Below are 24,204 nucleotides of genomic sequence, written 5' to 3'. Positions count from 1 at the left end.
AGGTGATGATAAGTGTGCTAGTAAACGTATAGTTTATAAATCCTCCGACTCTACAAAATTATTGATCTCGTTTTACATTCCTATTTCAAAAATTAAAAGCCGTTTCGGAAAGGTAGTGGCCCGTTAAACAAAAGCAATACATAACCACTGAGAAGTTGATGAAATTATTTTTAGACAAGAATATGCATCTAAAAATGTTAACACAACTGTAAGAGCGTTTGAGAAGTTCTAGACAAAATAGATCGGCATACAAGACTATGTGTAATGGCGATTGAACAGTTCACATACATTTGACTACAGTGGACTTTTCTGACATATCACAGTTAAACCAACTAATCTAATTTCCATTAGAACTTGTTTGTATCCGAAATATGTTTCAATGTACCCGTAGATCGAATTGTCTCTTTAATCCTTATATCCAACAAATTACTGTATCTCTCGTTGAGCCGAAATACACAATGTTATGTGATGAAGGTATCGATTGCCATATTATGTGTTGTTTAATGTTGTAAAATAATACTGAAATCGCATATACTCATGTGTAGTATTATATGTGTAATATAATAAAATCTCCCTATTTGGTCAATATATACTGTAAACATACATATTTTCGTGGTAATCTGATTTTAGCGGTTTCCGCGTCAGAGATACTCAGCTAAGATATGATCGTGCAAATTGCATTTTCTGTACATCTTTTGAACAACCATGGTGGTGATAGCGTGAAAACAGCAGGGCCCAGTTGTTCAGAAGATGATAAGGCTAACGACAATTTTCAAATCAAGATACGATAATTTCTGGTAATACAAATTTTACAAAATTTTACATGAATCTTCAGAACTCCATTCTTTACTAACTTGCTGGGATTAGTGAAGATAAGATGACAAATTTTGCAGTAAATGAGAAATGAAAATTACACTAATCATGTGATAAAGCTTATCATGCTTTGAACAACCGGGCCAAGGATATGAAATAAGTTCCAAATCTTTTTCACATAGTACATGTAAGTCTTTATTTTTAATTTTTATATTCTTCATCAAAATATACATAGATGCAAATATCAAAATATTAAAAAATATGATACAAAATACATCAACATCAAATCATTAAAAACATCACTAAATAATTATTTAAAAATAAGAATGGGACAAATTACCGGAAACACATTGATTGAGAAAATAGTCATATCTATCATTAACCGAGATCCATTGTACATCGGGTATTTATTGCTACAAACAACAAAAATTCTACAGCATGTTCCGTACAGTCATTAATGACCTATTGACCCATACGATGAAGTCATGGTGTTGATCCCACTGAATTCAATTGAATGATGAATTTATTGACAAATATTGACACGAGTTAGATACTTTTACTTACTTACTCTTTACATACTTATCGATGTTGAATATAACAAATATTGTTAAACTTAAAGATGCTCCACCGCTGACAAATGATATTTTTTCACTACCAAAAACAGGAGCAGACGATTTAGTAATTTTCTTCAGTTATAAAAGTTACTTACTTTACATCATTACCACTATTGAAAAGTTTGAGCTTCTAATTTTACTTCAATTTTACAATATGAAAAATAATGAATAATGAAAAAATTCCGCGGCACTATATCCTATATGGAATAAAGTACTGATTGCGAATGCACCAAAAGCAAAATAAATTCCTTTATATTATTTTTTGTGTTAATTAGACATATTTATATACACGATTAAACATAAATTATTGTTCAAGTAATGAATATCATTTATGCTCTGTCGGCGGTGGAGTATCTTTAATCATTTTGTCCATATATGTCGGGATACATCTAGAATGGTCCTCCTACAAGCATTATTTTCTCAGAAATAACTCTTTCCAGGGACACAATTCTAGATGTAGACGAATCAGAAAAATAGTTGATGTTTGGTACAAGGGAAAAACTACCTTATTCACCACTGAAGACACATTTAGGCTCTTCTAAATCAAAAAACTAGACCAGTCCATTATGCAAATTTAGGGGTGAATGAGTTAAAAGTCCAATTATGTTTTGACCACATAAATGAACGTTCTACAAACTAAAATCAATATTCGTAATAAGTTCATCTTATCTTAGCTTAGCTTAGTTTACCCATTATGACAACTTCAAATCTGCATTTTCACACAAAAATACAAAATAATGATGTATCAATAAGTATGGATTACCACGCAGGTGGCCCCTGATACTCACTGGATGTAATACTTATGTTGTGTGGAATGTAGGTTACATGCCAACTTGTTTGTTTACTAAATACAGAGACATGTATACATGTCAGTAATTATTATTATTATCATTACTATGTATGCCAGAAATTGGATATTAGAAGACGAAACTTAGTGGGGGGTTTTTTACATTAAAAAATATCACAAAACCGTAATGGAGCTCTGAGTTTGTTTCATATCAACTCTTCACAGCAAGAAATATTTCAAAATACGAAAACATATTGGTTATGGTATCTAAATTTTGAAATAAGTTTATATAAAGTTTCGCCTGGAAATCTTGAAAATTCTTTAGCATTAGATTTGATCTTTTGATCAACTCTTATAATGGAAAAATGGAAAATAAATTCCTTGTTTTGGAATTCATTCCCACTATCTTACAAACTAAAATAAAAAAATAATTATATATTTTACCGGCGTCAAGAGTGTTATGTATGGTGTAGTTATGTAAAAGCATCAAAAATATATCAACAACACTTATAACATCAAAACATCTACATACAAGGCCTGAAATGAAGTTACAGAACTTATACAAAAATTCTGTATAAATCCAGTTTAACGATGAAGGTTCATTGTTATGCCGCCTGAATTAGAACGACGGCGGGAAAATAAGACGGCCCGCGATTTTGGAAATTTAACATAGAAACATTTGTATTATCTATGTAAAACTGTTTAGGAAGGAATCTGACTAAAAGCACAAAACTATGACTGTTAACTACCTCTGCTGCCTATTACTTGAAGCCACGACCAGATCATTGTTTAGTTAGTTTTATATAATTGTAAAAACAGTTACATTTTAAAAATTAAAGCATGAAACTTTAATTGTCACTAGTAAAAAAATGTTAAAAAAAATAATCAGGAGTACCAAAAATCATATACTCCTTGTTAAAGTACAAATACAACAAAAGGAAATATTTTCTCTGATATATTAACAACTTTGAAGTATTTAGGTTAAAGTGCATCACATTATATATTGCGTCACGGAAATGGCGTCACCCAACACTCTTCTGCTTCCTTTCAAACTGCCTCTTCTGAGATCAAGATCTCTCCTTTGACGCAATCAATTACATCAATGCCTTAGCCAATTAGAAAATTAGTTAATTAACACTTTATGAGGCAGGAAACCTTGACACTGTGAGAATGTAATATTAATGCTGGCACATTGCAATTGGTATGAGACAAATAAAAATAAAATGGTTTAACGATTATAAAATACAAAATTATTGAAATGATACATGTAGCTGTAATGAAAAAGTAATAATACAAAATATCTTCAACAGTTTTTTCCCTTTATAGCATCAACATTTTAAAATAGTATAAAGATCTTTTCCAACCTTTAACATGGCATATGAGTTTTACGTAAACAATAATGGAACAATGCCTTTCACGTCTCAAATATTTCATAACAAATACGTTTATCTTAAAACGGCAAGTAGTCAAACTAATAAAGCTATATACATGTCCATGTACAATTAAATCGCTTCTGAGTAAAACGTTTTGGTTTGCTTGTGACGGAAATATCACAAAGCATTTTCCTCATCAGTGAGTTACCTTCGTGGGTCATAATTTTGCGATGTTTACTTTAAAATGGATAATTAAAATTTTAGCGAAAAAACAATTCGAGAAATGGTTACAAGATGATACACGATCTTATGAAATTTTCGAGTCCACACCAATGTCCCACACACAATTGCGAAAATATCCCACGAAAATTACCCTGAAGTACGTGCATGACCTCGGTCCAATTCCATGAACATTCCATAACTTTAGTTCAGACGTCTTCATATAAAAGCCTTACAGAATTTAAGGACAATCTTAAGTAAAGGATATTTCTTTAATTTTTTAATGCTTCCCTATGACGAATGTAAAGATAAGAGATTCCTTAACGTTAAGGAATGTTAATGAAACTGTGTCCTGGCGCATTGTTGAGATAGCACTACAAAGAAGGTGAAAGATCCACTATCACAAAGAGAAATAACAATAATATGGCACAGTCTCCCCAAACATTCACTCGTCATACACATATATATATCCTTGTTATCGATTACAATACAAATTCACACATGAATCCATATAAAACTGTAGGCAAATTACCAAATGTCCATATATTAAATGCTTGTGATACACGTATGTACACAGGAGAGACTTCTTTCATCTCGCATCTCGCAGTTAATCTTTGCCACTCTTTCAACCTGCAGACTTCTATCACTGTGTGAACACTCAAACCATATGCCACCAACCTCAAAAATCTATAAACCTTAATATAGGCATACAAAAATTAAACACGTGATGTTCAGAACGTTACAGACCAGTGCTTAAAGCTGACAATGCAAGTTAAAAAGCATGCATTTGAAATAAAAAAAAAATAATTGAAATAATACATGAATGTGTTGTCAGCTAAATCCCAAATAATATCCAAAACGAGCTAATGAAACACTTCAATATACACTAGGTTTTATACGTACACCGACACGTATGTGTCCTTGGTACAGTAGTTGTCGCTTGTTCGGGACAGGTAGTCCCGTGCACATGGTCAGTCGAGTACATCGGTTACGATAATATACGTGGAGATATGTACGTGGACGGTTAATTATTTGGATTTCTATTCATTTGTGTGGAAATTTTTTTTTGACAAACATGTAAATGACAGCTTAGAGGATTTGATGTATTTTGTTGCCAAACAAGCCTCATATACCTTTATAGGTAAGTGTTTTGTTTACGTAATAGTAGGTGATACACAGTGGACAACTGCCAGGTGTGTATGTATGTGTATAGACTGAGCGCACGTGTGTCGATTCACGCGCTTTATATATAGGGGTCGGTGAGAGCACCGGATACAGACAGAGCGAAAAACAAAAATGGCTGACCTCGATAGGGGGTTGTCTCATAAACGATTCTTGAAATACAAGTGTGCTTAATTTTTTTAATCTCAATTTCAAACTTTTTAACTAGCATTGTCAGCTGTAACGTGAACCAGAAACTTAAAGGGTCAATTCAGTTAGGCTAATTCTGTTACATAACCACAAAGCAAAATATGACATAAATGTATCGTTCTACATTCCTTATGAAACCTATAACAAGAAATATTGACAAATTTCACGACATTGTTAAGTATTTTGATTGATACCGTTGAAATTCCAAATCGTTGATCAATACGATTAAGCAGGTACAACATGTGCGTTGTACCCATACCCGAGCCAAAGTCACACACGTTAAACAAATGCAATACATAACCACTGAGGAGTTGATGAAATTATTTTTAGACAAGAACATGCATTTAATAAGGTTAACACACTACTGTAAGAGTGATATGAGTAGTTCTAGACAAAACATTCTTTATTACACTGGCAAGGGTCAGGGTTCGGCATACAAGATATGCAACCACTATGTGTAATGGCGGACAGTAAGCAAGTTTGAACATTTCACACACATTTCACTACAGCGGGCTTTTCTATAGCTAGCATATCACAGTAAAACCAACTCATCTAATTTCTATTAGAACTGGTTTCTTTCCGAAATATGTGCAAATGTTAATGTACTCTAAGACTGAATTGAACTGTAAGTTAAAGGCCTAATATACTAATGTTGGGTTTTATTTTCCCGATATTTCAAACCTAGAGAAAACTGTAGCATAAGTGTGTATTAAATGTTTCATGAAATTTCCCCAAGAAATATGAAACATGGTTATCTTCTGCTTTATGATATGGGACAAATCTTATTATTGGATCTGTGTTATTTAGAAGAATGTCCGCTCATTGCAATCAAACAAAGTCAATGAATCATGAAACGTTCTTCAGTTTTTCCTCTATATCTATTATATACATATATTCACATGTAGTAGTTGTCATGGCATACATTGAATTCCAGTTTGTTTCTTTAATATTTTTGTAGCCCGATTATCCATACACTATGACGAAAAATGGAACTTTAACAAAATGGTAAAAAAAATCAGCTGAATGATAACATGATCGCAAAAAAAATATTCCGTCAAATTCAATTAATCTCAACAAAATGAAAGAAAAGTTATTGTTTCTACACGTAAATATAAATTGTGTGTTTCAGAGATCACTGGCGCATACCATACCTTTGGATTGTTTGCTCCCTAAATCGATTTCTTACCCAAGGTTAAGTTTTCTTCCTTCTTGGAATTATCTTGTATCTTCAATATCTTGATATCTAGGTACATGTGCACTAAGACATCAATTTAAGGCCATGTAACGGCGAAAAAACTCGGCCAACTCGGTGTAGTTTTTCTTCTCGGCAATATCCAATGGAGTGTTACCTTTCTTGTCTTTCATCGATAGATCTGCTTTACGCAATAGTTGAGTTGCAATGTTAGAGGCATTTTTTCTTGTGGCCACATGAAGTGCTGTGGAGCCGGCGTCATCAGTAACATTCACATCGAGTCTTGCACATGATAGTAAACTCGTTACTACCTCGAAATGATCATTGCGAACTGCTAAATGCAATGGGTTGTCACATCCTCCAGACGGGTTGAGATCCGTTTTTGAATGGCTGATTAGTTTCTTTATGATGGCCATATCAGACTCGTCTTGTTCCAGCGCAAACACCAGTGGAGGTTTACGATTTGCATCTCGTAAATTGGTATCCACATCAACTTCAATAAGTTTTTCCAGCATTTTTACGTTTCTTTGTTCTATAGCTAGATGAAGTGGTGTAAGTCCTGAAGGTGACAGTTTCTTCATGTCGGCTCCACCACGTACTAGTCTTTCTGTGATTTCAACATTATTCCTTTCAATAGCAATATGAATTGGACTTAGTCCTTCCTCTGTTGGAATGTTGACGTCAGCTCCAGCTTTTATCAGCTTTGAAACCTTTTCTTGATCTTCAGCTTCGACCGCAAGGAAGAGTGGCGTTAGACTCTCCTTTGACAATATATTCACATCAGCCTCTCTACATTGCAATAGTCTCTCAACGCCCCAGGCACTGCTTCTCCACACAGCGAAATGAAGCGAAGTGAAACCAATGATTTCCTTGTCAACATAATCGGATGCGCTAGTGAAATGACTTTTGAAGATTTCAGGCTTATTCCTAACTAAGGTATCCAGCATTTCTTCGTTTTCCGTTCGGATTGATAGTGCGAGAATAGCCAGAGAATTGATTTCATCCAACTTTTCTTCTTCCAGTGCAGTTTTAAGCAGCTTTAGTACACCCTGTTCAAAATTATCCTGTTGTAAACTCCGAACATCTTGTTCCATTACGTCCAAACAAAGTCGCAACGAGAGCTCCTTGATATATTGTTCTCGCAAGACGCAAGCATATCGATCTGATGTCTCAACTGGCCTTTCTGGGTCATATCTTACTCGTTCATGGATACATCGACTAGACATATTTCTGATCATCACACTCTGATCATGTTCTCCCATTAAAAACAACATTGTGTCTTGATAGGACTCGTGTGAAAATTCGAAGTGCTCCCCTGATTGTCTTATCCACGTGCCAACCATTGCATTCAAGGACGATATGATTTTGCCTACACTTGGATTGTCAATTCCAAAGAAAAAGGTTCTGATTTCGCTTGTAACAAAATGATTCAGAGAAGGTTGATGTGACGGCAATTTTCCATGCAATGCACAGAGGCAAAGGGCACAAAACTGGTGCTTGCTGCTACTCGGCAAGTGATCGAAATAGTCCACCAAAACTTCAAATGGAAACATGAAAGGATTTTCCAGAGCTCGCTGCCATTTGGAAATATGTTTGAATTGTTTGCATATTTTGGGAAAGAAAAAGAAATTGCAACCGCCAGCAATGTCCATGATGTTGGCATATGAGTGTTCATCTTCCAGGAATGTTGTTTCCAAATGTTTCATCAAAATGCCTTTCTTTTCGTCACATGATAGTTCTTGTGATGTGATATCGACCGTCGATTCAGCTAAAATCAACCTAGCCGTTTTGAAATGTTTTTCATTCAATTGTTCTTTATTCATTATCCATAAGATTTTGACATCAACTTTTTCAATAAATTTCCTCAGGCGGTCATCAAAATCGCGCCATTCTTTCAGTTTTTCCTCGTCAACTAAATTCTTCCCCAATGGGTCGTCGATGACAAAGATTGGCTTCACTCCCTTGCACATAAACTGTTCCATTTCTTTTGGTCCAGATACAGGGAAAACAGCATAACCTTTACTTCTCATGTGAAGAGCTGCCTTTCTGGCGACCGATGTTTTGCCAGATAATGGAGGACCAACGACTGTAACACACTTGTCAGATTCTAGAACACTAACTACTTCTCTGTATGCTGAGGTATTGAAGAAGTCCTGCACATCTGCCACCCATGTCTGGACCTGAATCGTCATCAAATCTGCAATTAATATCAACAATGTTAAATTCGGTGTAGGTCTGAATCTGAATCGTCATCACATCTGAAAAAATATCAAAGATGTTAAATTCGGTCTAGGTCTGAACCTGCATCTTTGTTTAATTCGGTCTAGGTCTGAATCTGAATCGTCATCAAATCTGCATAAAGATCAAAGATATTTTATTCAGTCTGATCACTGATCAAAATGGCTGTTCCATCTTGCGGAGTATATCGCTGTTGATGAACGGTTTTACTAGTGTAATTTTGATGTAGAGACCCTTCAAAGGATTTAACAATGTAACAAGTATCAAACTAGTTTCCTATGGAATCTTTGGTCTATATAGATGCCAGAGATATGCAGAAAATCATCTCATAATGCACGCATTAAAAGATGTTCACAAGAAAGAATTTCATGATGTTCAACAGTGACTGTAAGAGTTGCTCGATTTGTAAATGTATTTATGAATAAATTATTTGTTATATGGATGCATTACCATTTATGAATAAATTATTTGTTATATGGATGCATTACCATTTGACTACAAATTAACATTATTATATATAAAACAAGGACATAGTCATTCAGATCCCCCGCCAATGGAGATATCAAAGCTGAAGTAAGTTTGATTGTGGAGACTTATGTGTATGAAACAAGAGGCCCAGAGGGCCTGTATCGCTCACCTGTTTTGTTTTTTTGTTTTTTTTTGTAATTATCACAAAGACTCTTACAATTAGAAAAATAAGTAAAATTGACTCCAAAATTTGTTTAATTTTGAAGCACAACCATATAATGATGCTATAGATACCATACAAATATGCTATCCAATACAAAGGTTACGAAAGGAAGTAATTTATATTAATATAAATAGTAGCCTAATTGACCTTTTTGGCCCCGCGTCTAAGGCCCCAGGGAATCAGCCCTATACTTTGTTTTAAATCTCCATCCTATAAGGATGCTACTATTGCATTATGAGTGCTCTTCCATGCTGAGTTGCAGAAAACAAAGTCGTTTATATGATAACAGCAAATATTGATCCCTTTCGACCCCGCCCCGCAGTCCCCGGGGGGATCAGTCCCATCATTTGTACAATTTTGAATCCCCAACCTATAAGAATGCTACCATTGCATTATGAATGCTCTCCCAAGCTTAGTAGCAAAGAAGAAGTCGTTTAAATGGAAATAGCCAAATTAATCCCTTTTTGACCCCATCCTTCAGACCGGGTGGGGGGTAGAGGGTGGGGGTTGGTAAGTCCTATCCTTTGTACAATTTTGAATCCTCACCCTATAGGATGCTACCATTGCATTATGAGCGTAATGCCATGTTTAGTTGCAGAGAAAAAGTTGTTTATATGGAAATAGCCAAATTGACCCCTTTTGACCCCACCCCTCAGGCCCCGGGAGATCAGCCACATCATTTGCACAATTTTGAATCCCCACCCTATAAGGATGCTACCATTGCATTATGAGCGTAATACCATGTTTAGTTGCAGAGAAAAAGTCGTTTATATGGAAATAGCCAAATTGACCCCTTTTGACCCCACCCCTCAGGCCCCCGGGGGATCAGCCCCATCATTTGCACAATTTTGAATCCCCATCCTATAAAGGATGTTACCATTGCATTATGGGTGCTTTATATATATATCCCATGCGTAGTTGCAGAGAAGAAGTCATTTATATGGAAATAGCCAAATTGACCCCTTTTGACCTCGCCCCTCAGGCCCCTATGGGGTCAGCCCCATCATTTGTACAATTTTGAATCTCCACCCTATAAGGATGCTACCATTGCATAATGAGCGTAATGTCATGTTTAGTTGCAGAAAAGAAGTCGTTTATATGGAAAAGCCAAATTGACCCCTTTGGACCCCACCCCTCAGGCCCCCTGGGGTCAGCCCCATCATTTGTACAATTTTGAATCCCCACCCTATAAGGATGCTACCATTGCATTTTGGGTGCTCTCCCATGCTTCGTTGCAGAGAAGTAGTTGTTTAAATGGAAATAGCCAAATTGACCCCTTTTGACCCTGCCCCTCAGGCCCCCAGGGGGATCAGCCCCATCATTTGTACAATTTTGAATCCCCATCCTATAAGGATGCTACAATTGCATTATGGATGCTATTCCATGCATAGTTTCAGAGAAGAAGTCGTTTATATGGAAATAGCGAAATTGACCCCTTTTGACCCTGCCCCTCAGGCCCCCAGGGGGTCAGCCCCATCATTTGTACAATTTTGAATCCCCACCTTATAAGGATGCTACCATTGCATTTTGGGTGCTATCCCATGCTTAGATTCAGAGAAAAAGTTGTTTAAATGGAAATAGCCAAATTGACCCCTTTTGGCCCCGCCCCTCAGGCCCCGGGAGATCAGCCACATCATTTGTACAATTTTCAGTTAGTAGTCCATAAGGATGCTACCAGTCAAATATTGTTGAAATCCGACAAGTGGTTATGGAGAAGAAGTCGATTGTTGACGGACGGACGGACGACGGACACCTGACGCCATGGTATGGCATAAGCTCACCTTGGTCCTTCGGACCAGGTGAGCTAAAAAAAAACAGGAAAAAGGAAGTTGAGCTAAAGAAAGATGGAGTATAATTCAAGTAGAGCGGGGCTGCAATTGTTGAATCAGGTATACAGCCTTGACATTTATATTAGACTATATACACAAAGATGGGTGGAGTTTTGCATAGTAACATTTACCATTTACCATGATATTTTCAGCAATGTTTCCATGGTAACGGAAAAAGTGCAAAAATTAAAACCTAAGAATAGCAAAAGGTACTACTAGACCATAAAAAGAATGTGTCTATGAAGTTTCGTGGAAATATCTCTGCTGGTTTTAGAGTTATGCTCCGGAAATGAACCTGCTACAAAAATATGATATTTTAAGCAATGTTTCTATGGTTACAGAAAAAAGCGCAAAAAGTGGAAACCTAAAAATAGCAAAAGGCACTTCTAGACCATAAGAACAATGTGTCTATGAAGTTTCATGGAAATATCTCTGCTGGTTTGAGAGTTGTGCTCCAGAAACGATTCTTACACAAAAATCTGCCATTTTCAGCAATGTTTCCATGGTAACGGAAAAAGTGCTAAAACTGAAAACCTTAAAATAGCAAAAGGCACTACTAGACCATAAAAAGAATGTGTCTATGGAGTTCCGTGCATATATCTCTACTGGTTTTCCAGTTATACTGCGGAAATGAACCTGGTACAAAAATATGATATTTTCAGCAATGTTTCCATGGTTACAAAAAAGTGCAAAAAATGAAAACCTAAAAATAGCAAAAGGCACTACTAGACCATAAGAACACTGTGTCTATGAAGTTTCATGGAAATATCTCTGCTGGTTTTAGAGTTGTGCTCCGGAAATGATTCTTACACAAAAATCTGCCATTTTCAGCAATGTTTCCATGGTTACAGAAAAAAATACAAAAGTGAAAATAGCAAAAGGCACTACTAGACCAAAAGACCAATGTGTCTATAAAGTTTCGTGGAAAAATCTCTTCTGGTTTTAGAGTTATGCTCTGGAAACTAACCTGGTACAAAAATATGATATTTTCAGCAATGTTTCCATGGTTACGGAAAAAATGCAAAAAATGAAAACCTAAAAATAGCAAAAGGCACTACTAGACCATAAGACCAATGTGTGTATGAAGTTTCATGGAAATATCTCTACTGGTTTTAGAGTTATGCTCCGGAAACCATTCTTTTGGACGGACGGACGGAGTCCATTTGTATATCCCCCGCCCAACGGTTAAAACCCATATCATGCATCTTAGTCTGTTGTAAGCGATAATACCATTCATTCCTACCTGTAGGCTTTACTGTACTTTTCCCTGGTTCTGTGTTACCATCAGGGGGCGGCCCATGTCGTGGCACACTTTGCTGGAAGGCTGTGTCTGAAATCGAAAACACATATTTTGTTGGAATATTACCTGTTTTATGATAGCACAAAAATTTACAAAATTTTAAAACTGGAGTGAAATTACAGCCAATGTGGTAAATATGATAACACCGGTTATTTTTACGATTTGATCTAAAAACAAGAAAATCACATTTTAAATTTTTGTGATATGGCTTTATGGGTAAAGGATTAAAGTTTTTACCATTTGACCTTGACAGTTAAGGTCATTCAATTGGGCAATATTAATAGCTTATTATTAAAAGCTACTATTTCAGTACTAGTTACATCAAATCAATCAGTCTGTGTACATCTTAAGACATTGAACCTCAGGTAGCAGAAAACAGTAGATTTGGACAATCTATGAAATTAAGGCGCATGCCTTAGAAATATAGATATAGTCATTTAACTGTAACAAGAGATCCCAGAGGGATCTTGGCGCCCACCAAAGAATGATCTATGTTTGATAATGGAAAGAGGGATCTTTTCCCTGCTTTTTAAACTTTTTCAAACATACTACATATGAAATTTAAGACAGATCGCGTCATTACTTTCTGAGAAACAGTGGTGAAATCCAAGATGGTGGCCGCTTGGCCATCTTGTTGACAGACTAGTCCCAAAGGTACTATGCACAACTAGGGCCCAAGGGGAACCTATGCATGGAATTTGAGAGATATCCCTTCAGTGATTTCTGACAAATAGCGGTAACTATCAAAATCCAAGATGGCGGCCAGGCGGCCATCTTGTTGACCGATAAATGCAATATGCACAACTAGGGCCCTAGGGGAACCTACTTGTGAAATTTGAGAATGATCCCTTAAGGTACTTTCTGAGAAATAGCGGTAACAAACTTTAACTATCAAAATCCAAGATGGCGGCCGGTCGGCCATCTTGTTGACCTATCAGTCCCAAAATCTTTATGCCCAACTAGGGGCTAAGGGAAACCTACTTATTGAATTTGAGAGAGATCTCTTCAATACTTTCTGAGAAATAGCGGTAACAAACTTTAACTATCAAAATCCAAGATGGCGGCCGGTCGGCCATCTTGTTGACCCATCAGTCTCAAATTGCTATATGCACAACTAAGGCCCTAGGAGAACCTACATATGAAATTTGAGAAAGATCCCTTCAGTACTTTCTGAGAATTAGCGGTATAACAAACTTTAACTATCAAAATCCAAGATGGCCGCCGGTCGGCCATCTTGTTGACCGATCAGTCTCAAATTGCATTATGCACAACTAGGGCCCTAGGAGAACCTACATATGAAATTTGAGAAAGATCCCTTCAGTACTTTCTGAGAAATAGCGGTAACAAACTTTAACTATCAAAATCCAAGATGGCCACCGGTCGGCCATCTTGTTGACCGATCAGTCTCAAATTGCAATATGCACAACTAGGGCCCTAGGGGAACCTACATATGAAATTTGAAAAAGATCCCTTCAGTACTTTCTGAGAAATAGCGGTAACAAACTTTAACAATCAAAATCCAAGATGGCCGCCGGTCGGCCATCTTGTTGACCGATCAGTCTCAAATTGCAATATGCACAACTAGGGCCCTAGGGGAACCTACATATAAAATTTGAGAAAGATCCCTTCAGTACTTTCTGAGAAATAGCGGTAACAAACTTTAACAATCAAAATCCAAGATGGCCGCCGGTCGGCCATCTTGTTGACCGATCAGTCTCAAATTGCAATATGCACAACTAGGGCCCTAGGGGAACCTACATATGAAATTTGAAAAAGATCCCTTTTGTACTTTCTGAGAAATAGCGGTAACAAGAATTGTTAACGGACGGACGGACGGACGGAAGGACGGACGGACCACGGACGAATGGCGATTTGAATAGCCCACCATCTTATGATGGTGGGCTAAAAAATTCCTATACAAAAGTATATATATAATTAATCAGCACAACTTTTGCAATTACAATTTGATATTTTGACACAGATTTGGCCATATTCTGTGCTTATTCATGCATGTGAATACCATGGTAACAACAAAAAAATACCTGAAAAATTGCAAAATATCATGATTTTTAGCCCAAAATTGCAGAAAATTGTACTCAATTTTTTTCTTAAGACCTACCTTAAATTGAGCACTTCTATCACAATGGCAAAATAAGCCAATTTATTTCATAGGTCGATTAGGTGGATTTTTCAATATTTTTGCCTAAACCCGCGCCATGGATTTTCCTTCAAGTAAAGCTAGCATTTCCGGTCAAGACGCACTTCCGGAGGAGCCCAGAATTGTAATCTCTAACCCATTTTTGTTATGTTTATTTTTGAAAAAAAATGAAACTTATATCAAACCCTCCATATTGGATGTACCAATTTCAGAATATATTTGATTTTTAATTGTTTATGCATGGCTCAAAACAGGGGCTCCCCACTTAATAAAAATATAGACCGTGGCCAGGCTGTTCTTCTCTGGTTTGCTACCTCAATACAATCTAGTGTTGCCTCTGATAGATTACAAGAGTCTGTATGAAATGATTAACGTCTGCTTAAGTAAACTATTTTACAAAATAAAACAATTTAATTTTTTTTTCTATATGGTACATGTAGATGTAATGAGCCAAGGATAAAGTAGAGTAATTTGCAAACACACATTTGGTTATCAAAACTATAAGAATAAAAATAACATTAAAGCAATAAATTAACTTACCAAAAAGCTTCTTGTTCTCCTCTGCCAATTTCTCAACAATTGTATCTGTTACTTTCATAATAATTTCTTCAAGAATTTCCGACTGACTTGCTTCAAGCAGTTGTGACTTCGCTGTAGACAGTATATATGTTATAAGTTCATCTAAGAGCTTTGCCATTAAATGCTCTATAATGCCAACTGTTTGGTCCTTCACTATATCTGCAACTTTCACTTCAACATCTTGTAATGTCTTATTTAAACAATCAGTAATGACTGTACCCGCTTCCTGCTTGAAGTGGTCGATTGGATCTGCAAGAGTAGCCATTTCGGTTTTAACTACATCTGACAGTCTTTTCTCTATTTCATTTCCGACCTGTTTCATACTACAGACAACAATGTCTCCAAGCTCAGATTTTGCTTTAGCAGCAGTCTTATCCAATTGTTCTTGGAGTGCATCCTTTGAATCTTCCAGTATATCCAATCTCTGTTCCTTCAACAGCTTTATAGCTTCACCCACACAACCTTGCGTAATTCTTATTAAGTCCTTTTTGGCTGCTCTAATTTGTCTCCTATTTTCTGCATTGCCTTTCCGGACAACACCTGAGAGCCTACAAATGGTATCGTCCTGTGAAACAGAAATGTGTAGTTTTAATTTTTCAACATTTTCACTTTCCTCTTCTGTCCAACTACTGATCATTTGTTCATATTCACTTTGCAGTGTTTCATCAATAGGTTCAGTTTTTTTCCTGATTGATTCGCGTTCAAGCTTCTGCTGATCCTTACATAAACGTTTAAATGCCTGCGTTAATTCATTCCACATTTTTTCAAAGTCTTCATCACTGATTGGTCGCGTTTTCCGATAGTGTGATAGAGTGTTTCGATGCAAAATAATACGACAAACATCATCCTCTATAGCCACTTCTTCCTGTAAAGGCATAGTATTCCAATCCTTCCGCGAGTGTTTTGAAACATTCCGATAAATAAAAGCAAATATAGTCACATCTAATTCTTTAATTTTAATCTTCTGTTGTAGTGTGTCGATTTTGTTCCAGGCATTCTCACCGATTTTTTTGTGGAATTTTAACAACGTATTTCTGTACTTAGTAAGAAGAATATACAATCCGGTTGTTCTTAAGTATTTTGGAAGAATAATGTTTTGCTGTTTAAGGGGGAAAATCTCTTCAATAACTGAATCTTCAAATTCATAATACCTTGGTAAAGGCCCTGCAGCAGGGTAAAGCCTTTCAAATGGTATCTTTTGTTTGCGATCAGGTTTTTCAAGACTTTTTCTTTTGTCTGCAAGCAGTTCATTGAATATGACATTAAGAATGACCTGCTCAAGGATTTCACATCCACAACTGGACATATACATAACCAAACGGCAAAAATTGGCATTCTCGTTAGTCCTGTTACGTTCCATTTTTGGCCATAGAAGAAATCATCACCTGAAATAAAGGTAAGTTTTTTTTTAAACTATTGGTTTGTTTGGTGTTGCATCCTATTAACAGTCAGGATTATTTAAAGTGAATAGTCGGGCAAAGAAAACCAGTCTTAATGCAGTTATTGTCCTTCCAAAAGTCCTTACATATCAAAACGGTCAAGTTCTGCTTACATTGTCCAATTTTCTTCGTTCTAAAAATAAATTTACCTAACCCTTTGAAAGCGAGGCTGTGTGGAAATGTCAACACGGACATAGCCAGCAGGGGGACGTTTTAGGATTCCTATAAAATAAATTAATTTCTTCACATGCAGAGGGATTTTGACGGTAAATTTCATTTTTCTATTTCTGAAGAAATTATACTGGATAATTAACACCATTTTTACCGACTTTAAGACTTCCTTAGCCCGACTATTCATTTTAAATTTATGTTTCACTCTAACAAACTTTTGTCAAACATACCGTGAATGTGGATGCATGTCTATGATGATTCAGATCCATAAAAGCACCAACCTACCAATGAGGTAGAGGGAAATGTTGGATCAAAATATCATGTGCTTTGATAGAACAGCTACAGATCAACATGATGTTTAAAGGGACAATTCAGTGAGGCTAATTCGTTACATAACCACGAAACAAAATATGACATAAATGGATTGTTCTACATTCCTTATGAAACCTATAACAAGAAATATTGACTAATTTCATAAGTATTTTGATTGATACCGTTGAAATTCCAAATCGTTGATCAATACGATTAAGCAGGTACAACATGTACGCTGCATCCATACCTGAGCCAAAGTCATGCACGCTAAACAAATGCAATACATAACCACTGAGGATTTGATGAAATTATTTTTAGACAAGAACATGCATTTAATAAGGTTAACACACATGCATTTAATAAGGTTAACACACTACTGTAAGAGCGATTTGAATAATTCTAGACAAACATATCTTTACTACACTGGCAAGGGTCAGGCTTCGGCATACAAGACATCCAACCACGTTGTGTAATGGCGGACAGTAAGCGAGTTTTAACATTTCACATATATTTCACTACAGTGGGCTTTTCTGGCATATCACAGTAAAACCAACTTATCTAATTTCTATTAGAACTGGTTTGTTTCCGATATATATGTGCAAATTTTGATGTACTCTTAGACTGAATTGCCCCTTTAAGACATTCTATCTATGAAAAGTATTTGATTCTACCATTTCCAGAATTTCAAAAGAAGATTTTTGAAGTTTTAGCCTATTTGACCCATTTTGACCTCGCCCCTAAGGCCCTTAGGGGTCAGTCATGGAAAATTTGTTAATAGGATTCAATGGCCATCTCATACTGATAATTCTGACATTTGACTCATTTCCTTTTACATTAAACAACCAAATTATGCTCAAAAATGTGTTTTCCCTACAGTGTTCAATCTACGATTGTTTTTCGTGGGTCCTTTTCAATGGTTTTTGTGAAAACAATGGGTCCCACAGTGCTATAAATAACCATTCCAAGGAAATTTCATGGGTCCTTTTAAAATTCTGTGAGTCCAGGACTCGGGATGCGCATGTAGATTTATCACTGCCTATATAAACTTTAAGTAAAACTAACCCCCTCCTCAGGGGGAAACGAGACACCACAGGGTCATACTTAAGACCTTTCTATCTATGAAAAGTATTTGATTCCACCACATCTGTGAGTGGTGAAGAAGATTTTTGAAATTTCAATCAATTTTATCCCTTTTGGCCCCTAGCTCCCACAGCCCCCTGGGGCTGGGGACCATATAGTTCACAATTTTGATTGGCATTATGCCTTAGAAGGTTTGTGCAAAATTTCATTTAAATTGCTTCAGCAGTTTTGGAGAAGTCGAAAATATAAATTGTTTACGGACAAACGACGCACGACGATGGACAGAAGGCAATTAGAATAGGTCACCTGAGATTTCCTCTCAGGTGACCTCAAAATGTATAACACTTTTTAAAAATGTTTATTCTATATGACATACAGAGAGCAGGTCATAGACCAAACAAAAAGGATGTGCTAAGATAAGAAGGTGGAGGAAAGCCGGAGTACCAGGAGAAAAGCCACCAACCTATCAGTAGCTGGTAATTAACTGCCCCATGGATACAGAATTTGAAATCATGGACCCAGAGGTGGAGGGCTTGTGGTAATATATCAGAACAACTTAGCCACTCGGCCATCGCAGTCTGTTTTTTAAGAAGCACAAAAAAGAGTAAGGTAACTTTGCATTTATATTAGAAAATAAAATCAGGCTTAAAGTTATATGTGCTGTAACTTGATGAAAATGTTAAGAATGCTAATTTTTCATCAGTAATTATAATATAATAACTGACAATGTGTTATGAGCCCAGGGGCCCAAGATCAGGAAACAGACTTAAAGTTGTATTTCTTGTAATTTTCGCTGTAACGATATGTTGTTTTAACATTTGATATTTGAATATGGACATGTAACTTGATGATTTAGCTCCCCAAAAGGCCTATAAGAGAGTCGAAATCTAGGGATCATATATTCCTGGTTGTGAATAAAATGCCTTCAATCTCCGCCATATTCAGTACCTTCGGGTTTTGTCGGAATTCCAAATCCTATCACGTGACTGATGTCCACACGTCCTGCACGTGGTGATCCAGGTAACTAGCATAAGCGCACATGTGTTTGTTTACGTTTTCTTTCTGGCTAATATGAGCAAATCGTGCTGGTTTATGTCCACAGTGCGAGTATTTGAAACATCTAATTCACACATTGCCGTAATTCAATATTGTGTGTATAAAAAATTGTAATGTGCGAGCATTAGTTTCTTTGTAGATCCAGTCTGCTATGGGCGACCACGTGTTTTGTTTACGAAAAATTGTTGACACTTCTCTTGGTTTCACAACTCTCGTGTTACTTCGAGATTGTCGCAACGATGTTCGGAAGAGTTCGGCATCTTTGGAGCCTATTTTTTACGTGCACACGTTAAAAAGATTTTTTCACTTTTATAATTAAAATACTTCCAGTGCTGCAACTTAATAAAAAGTTGTAAAATTAGAAAGTTTAAACCTTGGACAGACGGAGAAAAATGTGTATAGCACCTATACAGTTTTTACTATGACAAAAAGAGCGAAAGTGATAGACAATACAACTTTAAGTCTAAAACAGTCAAAGTTTACACTTAGCCAATCACAATTTAAGTTACAAAAAGTTACGTCATTAATGATTGTCTAAGTCTTAACTTAATTATAAGATTGTTTCATGATCCTGGAGCCCCGCCTCAGCATGTTACATTTGGTGGCAGCGGTGGGATTTGAACCCAAGTCTCAATGAGACTGGTGAAGCAAAGGAAAGCAACTCTTATTGATTAGAATGGGTAGCACATTTCTAGCAAAATTGGATAAGATTTGATAATTGATTTCTGCATGCAGTCGAATTAAGTGGATTTTAAGATTATTTATTGGGGTGGGTTTGAAAAGACTCAGGTAAGTGTTGTGTAATTTACTTGTAAATATAACTTTAGCAATATTGTTTCACTTGTTCCAAAAAATACTATTGCGCTTGTTTGATGCATTCCGAAAAATTGTTCAACTTCCTCCCTTTGTTGTTTTCCCCGACTTTGTGCTTCCACAGCCATGCTAAATGCTGCTAATTTTTGCCCATTCCCACCCTCCCGTAGTATTACCATGGTGTGTGTTTTGCTGGGGTTTCACTTAAACCTTCGTTTTTTGTATTTTGTATGTTCATTGTATACCTTTCTTGTCTTGACCTATATATCTCATGACATTTTGTCACACTCATTTTGTTGCACACTTATTTTATATTGGTTGATTAAAGCCATGGATGTTATTTTATCTTAATGTTTATTTTATTAGACTATTAGTAAAATAAACTAATTTATGATAGTGATAATCAGGGGTTTCAATAACAGGCGGTACCGGGTACTTTTTGCCGGTTGAACCTGGCTGTGGTACTGCCTGATTTGGGCTAAATTACATTTGATAGCATACAGATGGTATAGAAAAGTATCCCCTGAAATTGCAATTGTAACGCTTCTCTTGAAAGATAATGAAACCCCTGGATAATTTATTTCTTACCTGATTAACTAATACACTTGTAGCAGAACTGGACTGCTGAGTCGATGATTGGTATCCTGCAGGTAGCTCAATCTATGGTGCACCCGGCTAATAGCGCTCTGATGAGATCCAAGATCCAAGATCCTAAGATCCGAACCCTGGACACTACATTTTCGATTCAAACCCTGTCTGCTACATTTTCGATCCAAATCCTGTCTGCTACATTTTCGAACCAAACATCTGCTGCTACAATTTCGATCAAAACAGCTGCAGTTTCATTTTTGATTAAAATCCCTGCCACTACATTTTCTGGGACTCCTGTTAAAATAAATAACAACATTAATTATAAGGTAGCCTACAACTTATACCCCAAAACTGGAGTTGAATATTCTGTTAGTTATTCAATTCAATTCAATTGCATTCGATTTCATTCAATTCAACTGCAATACCAGTTGTATTGATACGAATCTGCTGTATCTCAAATGGAATGCCCGTACCAACAGAACTGTACCGGACAAGTGGTTCGTTTTCAGAAGCATACCACTTGGATCCAAGATGGCGGGCTCAAGCTTTTCATTTGTCTTCGAAATGTTTTCTTGAAAACAAGACAGAGAGTATTTATATCCGATGGAATTACATGGATCATTTATTTCAATGTATGCTGAAAATAATTAGATATTACTTTCATATCCATTTTATTGATAATACAGAAAATACCGTATTCGACCCAATAAAAGCCCATGTCCCTATAAGCGCCCCTCCTCCTTTTTGAGGCCTCAATTTTAATTGCCCAGCTCAGGCATAAATAAAGACCAAAACTACACAAAACTGTATATATTTTCAATAATTTCGTCTTATTAGCACCTTTGCATTTTTTTCAATTTTTTAAAAGCCCTGAGCCTTATTGGCTCAAATATGGTACTTGGTTTTAATGTTTATATGGGTGCCGTCATCATGGAAAAATCCAAACGCATGTTCCATAAAGCGGTGCCGTATCACTTTAGTACAACTGGTATGAATCCGCAAATGGAACGCAAGGATACTATAGATATAGATGTTGTAACAGTAGCAGTAAAAGGAAAGTACAATAAAGGGTCAAAACAGTTCATGAGGATGTGGTCGGATTCCTCGGAATGATCAAGCACCTGAGGATAAACTCACTGAAAATATTTCCCCAACATGCCAAGACATCACTAAGAAAGAACTCATTCTCCATCAGAATATCAACAGCAAACTGCCTGATCATGTTGTAGCAGCAGACTGGATGCCTATTGAAACGAGCAGGAAATAATTAATACAACAACTACAAATGGAATGCTGTATACGCTGACGTCGGGAAGCGTAACAATAACACACGTCGTGGGTCCTTAAGGAACCAGTGCAAAGTTTCATGAACATTACTTAAATTTAAGGAATTCCTTAACTTAAAATTTACCATATGAAAGCGATACAGGCTTCTTAACTTAGGGGGGGGGGGAGTCCTTAACTTCTGTAATGCTTTCCTATGGTGAATTTAAAGATTTAAAGTTAATGAATTGCTTTAAGTAAGGAATGTTCATGAAACTGGGCCCTGTGCTGCAAAATATCATTAGAAACGTTAGAGTAAACATTAAAAACTTATTACATAAGCCCGAGAATTAGGCATTTTGACAAGACAGTTTTCTGTATCAGCTAGGGCCGAAGTATCTCGGCTAGTGTACAATAATGTTTGTGCTATTTAAATGTATTAGTTCATGCCATACAATGTAGTTGTGTTTTTTTCTGTATTGCACCCACATATTGGTAGCAGAAACGTAAAATACAGACACACCCATTTGTTTACCAATTACAAGTGAACAATCGTGTGCACTCGTGTTTCTACTTTCGTTTTCGCTTTACATTTGATGTCTTTATTGACATATTAGAACTCTGAAATATTATGGCTAAAAGATTTCATAAACAAATCACATTTTTAACAACAATAAGCACTCTCCATAAAATCAATCATACTGCTCAGTGTGACTTTTGATCCCGTTAATTTTGCATGTTACCGGGAACCAGCATTGGCCTTGCACATGTACAGGACAAGATCAGAGTTACGGTTCCTTACACAAGTAGAATTGTAGGCCGAACCCAATTTGGGTCCGTGGCCGGATAGTCAGGTAATGGTCTAGTACCCAAAACATTTTTTTATGATTCTGTACTTACAAAATTGTAGGAATCAGTTATTCTAAAATCACATTACGTATTTCATTAACTTAAAGCTTTAGTAACATTTTCTAATAGCATATTTTATCAGAAACGATTGGGAGTTTCGCCCCGAAATTGCACGGATTTCACTAGCTGCAATATTGTAGCTCAAAAGACTTAGAGACAGAAAATGGGTGTCGTCTTTAGAGATACAGATTTACAATAGGTGCCTATTACTGTTAATGGAGCAAAGGAATGATTATGCAAACCATTATAAAACGTTTATGTGCATTCCATCTCACTTGTTCGATATCGCTTACTTACTAAAGTTTAAATGTTAAGCGCTGATTTTTAATATACAAAATGTATCAATATATCTAGAGAAAAAAGAGCACGTTTGAAGTGTGTTCTGGGAGCCTGAAGAGTTATAACCATAAGTTATAGTTTTTTATCATATGAGATACTCAGCTGATGTCATAGCAACCGTTACATACATGTATATACATGTATCTAGCTGTATGCATTAATTATCTTTAATTTCTCAAGGTGATGATTTTTTTTTTTTGATTTTTTTTTTTTTTTTTGACAAACAGTGCAACTGTGTTCAAATTTTGGTCTTACGATAACGTTATGCATGACTCAAAACTCTTTCTGGCATTCTTTCAGCTCATACTATTTGCATAAATTTCTGATGTCTCATTTTTGAAATACAATTATTTTTGTATAACGCTTAAAACGTTTTGATGCCATTTCCTTCTTTGTTATACTATCTATGGCGATTGAAAATTTTTGCTTGCTAACAAAATACGTAACGAAAATTTATGCAAATATTCTGAGCTAAAGAGTAGATAATTTCTATAAATGTGTAGATTTGGTTAAAATCCATCCGTAGATATCGGAAAAAAAATCAAAGAACAAATGTAAAAACGAAAATAAAAAATACATAGCATATATATATAAAATGACAGTGCGGAAAAACTTTTGACCGGAACTGTACTTTAAATAATTACAGTGAAAATGCTGTAGTTTTCCAGTGATAACATTGGCAAAGCTAAATATATAAGTCTTGTGGGTGTCGATATTTTTTCTATATCGACTCGGTATTCTCTCGTTCGATTATAGTGTGACGTCACACTTTCCCAAACGTCTTGTTCCTCAAGGTGGAGTCCTAAGGCCTTATTTTTTTTATTTGTAAATATCAACCATCTAAATAATGCTATTAGTATTTTTTATCAACTTCGACTAAACTCTGGCAAAAATTTCTTCTCTAACCGTGTGGTAAATCTGTGGAATGGCCTTCCTACATAGGTGATATTTCTTCACGTGAATTTCACGTGATTTTTATGTGAAATTCACGTTCAGATTTTCATGTGAAATTCACTTTCTTTGCCCCGGTTCACGTGAAATTCACATGAAATTTTTCATGTGAAATT

At 36.1% G+C, this 24,204-nt stretch overlaps 1 protein-coding gene across 2 annotated transcripts; it reads right to left on the bottom strand.

Moving 5' to 3' along the window:
* Positions 1 to 990: 990 nt before the first annotated feature.
* On the bottom strand, positions 991 to 22,669 carry LOC138330250 (uncharacterized). Of its 2 annotated transcripts, XM_069277729.1 has the most exons (6): positions 22,592 to 22,661; positions 21,764 to 21,870; positions 20,624 to 20,920; positions 15,126 to 16,549; positions 12,371 to 12,457; positions 991 to 8,566 (listed from the first exon to the last, which is right to left on the bottom strand). In XM_069277729.1, the coding sequence occupies exons 4-6, from the start codon at positions 16,522 to 16,524 to the stop codon at positions 6,444 to 6,446; spliced, it is 3,609 nt and encodes a 1,202-aa protein (XP_069133830.1). In that variant the 5' UTR covers positions 16,525 to 16,549; positions 20,624 to 20,920; positions 21,764 to 21,870; positions 22,592 to 22,661; the 3' UTR covers positions 991 to 6,443. The 2 variants fall into 2 exon arrangements, with proteins under 2 accessions (XP_069133830.1, XP_069133831.1); XM_069277730.1 differs by lacking the exon at positions 21,764 to 21,870 and having other exon boundaries at positions 22,592 to 22,669.
* Between the last annotated feature and the right edge of the window lie 1,535 nt (positions 22,670 to 24,204).

This window comes from Argopecten irradians, chromosome 8 (genome assembly GCF_041381155.1).
Source record: "Argopecten irradians isolate NY chromosome 8, Ai_NY, whole genome shotgun sequence".
Lineage (NCBI taxonomy): Eukaryota > Metazoa > Mollusca > Bivalvia > Pectinida > Pectinidae > Argopecten > Argopecten irradians.
Note: the sequence above shows the minus strand (reverse complement) of the source record. Positions and strands in the feature narration are given on the sequence as shown.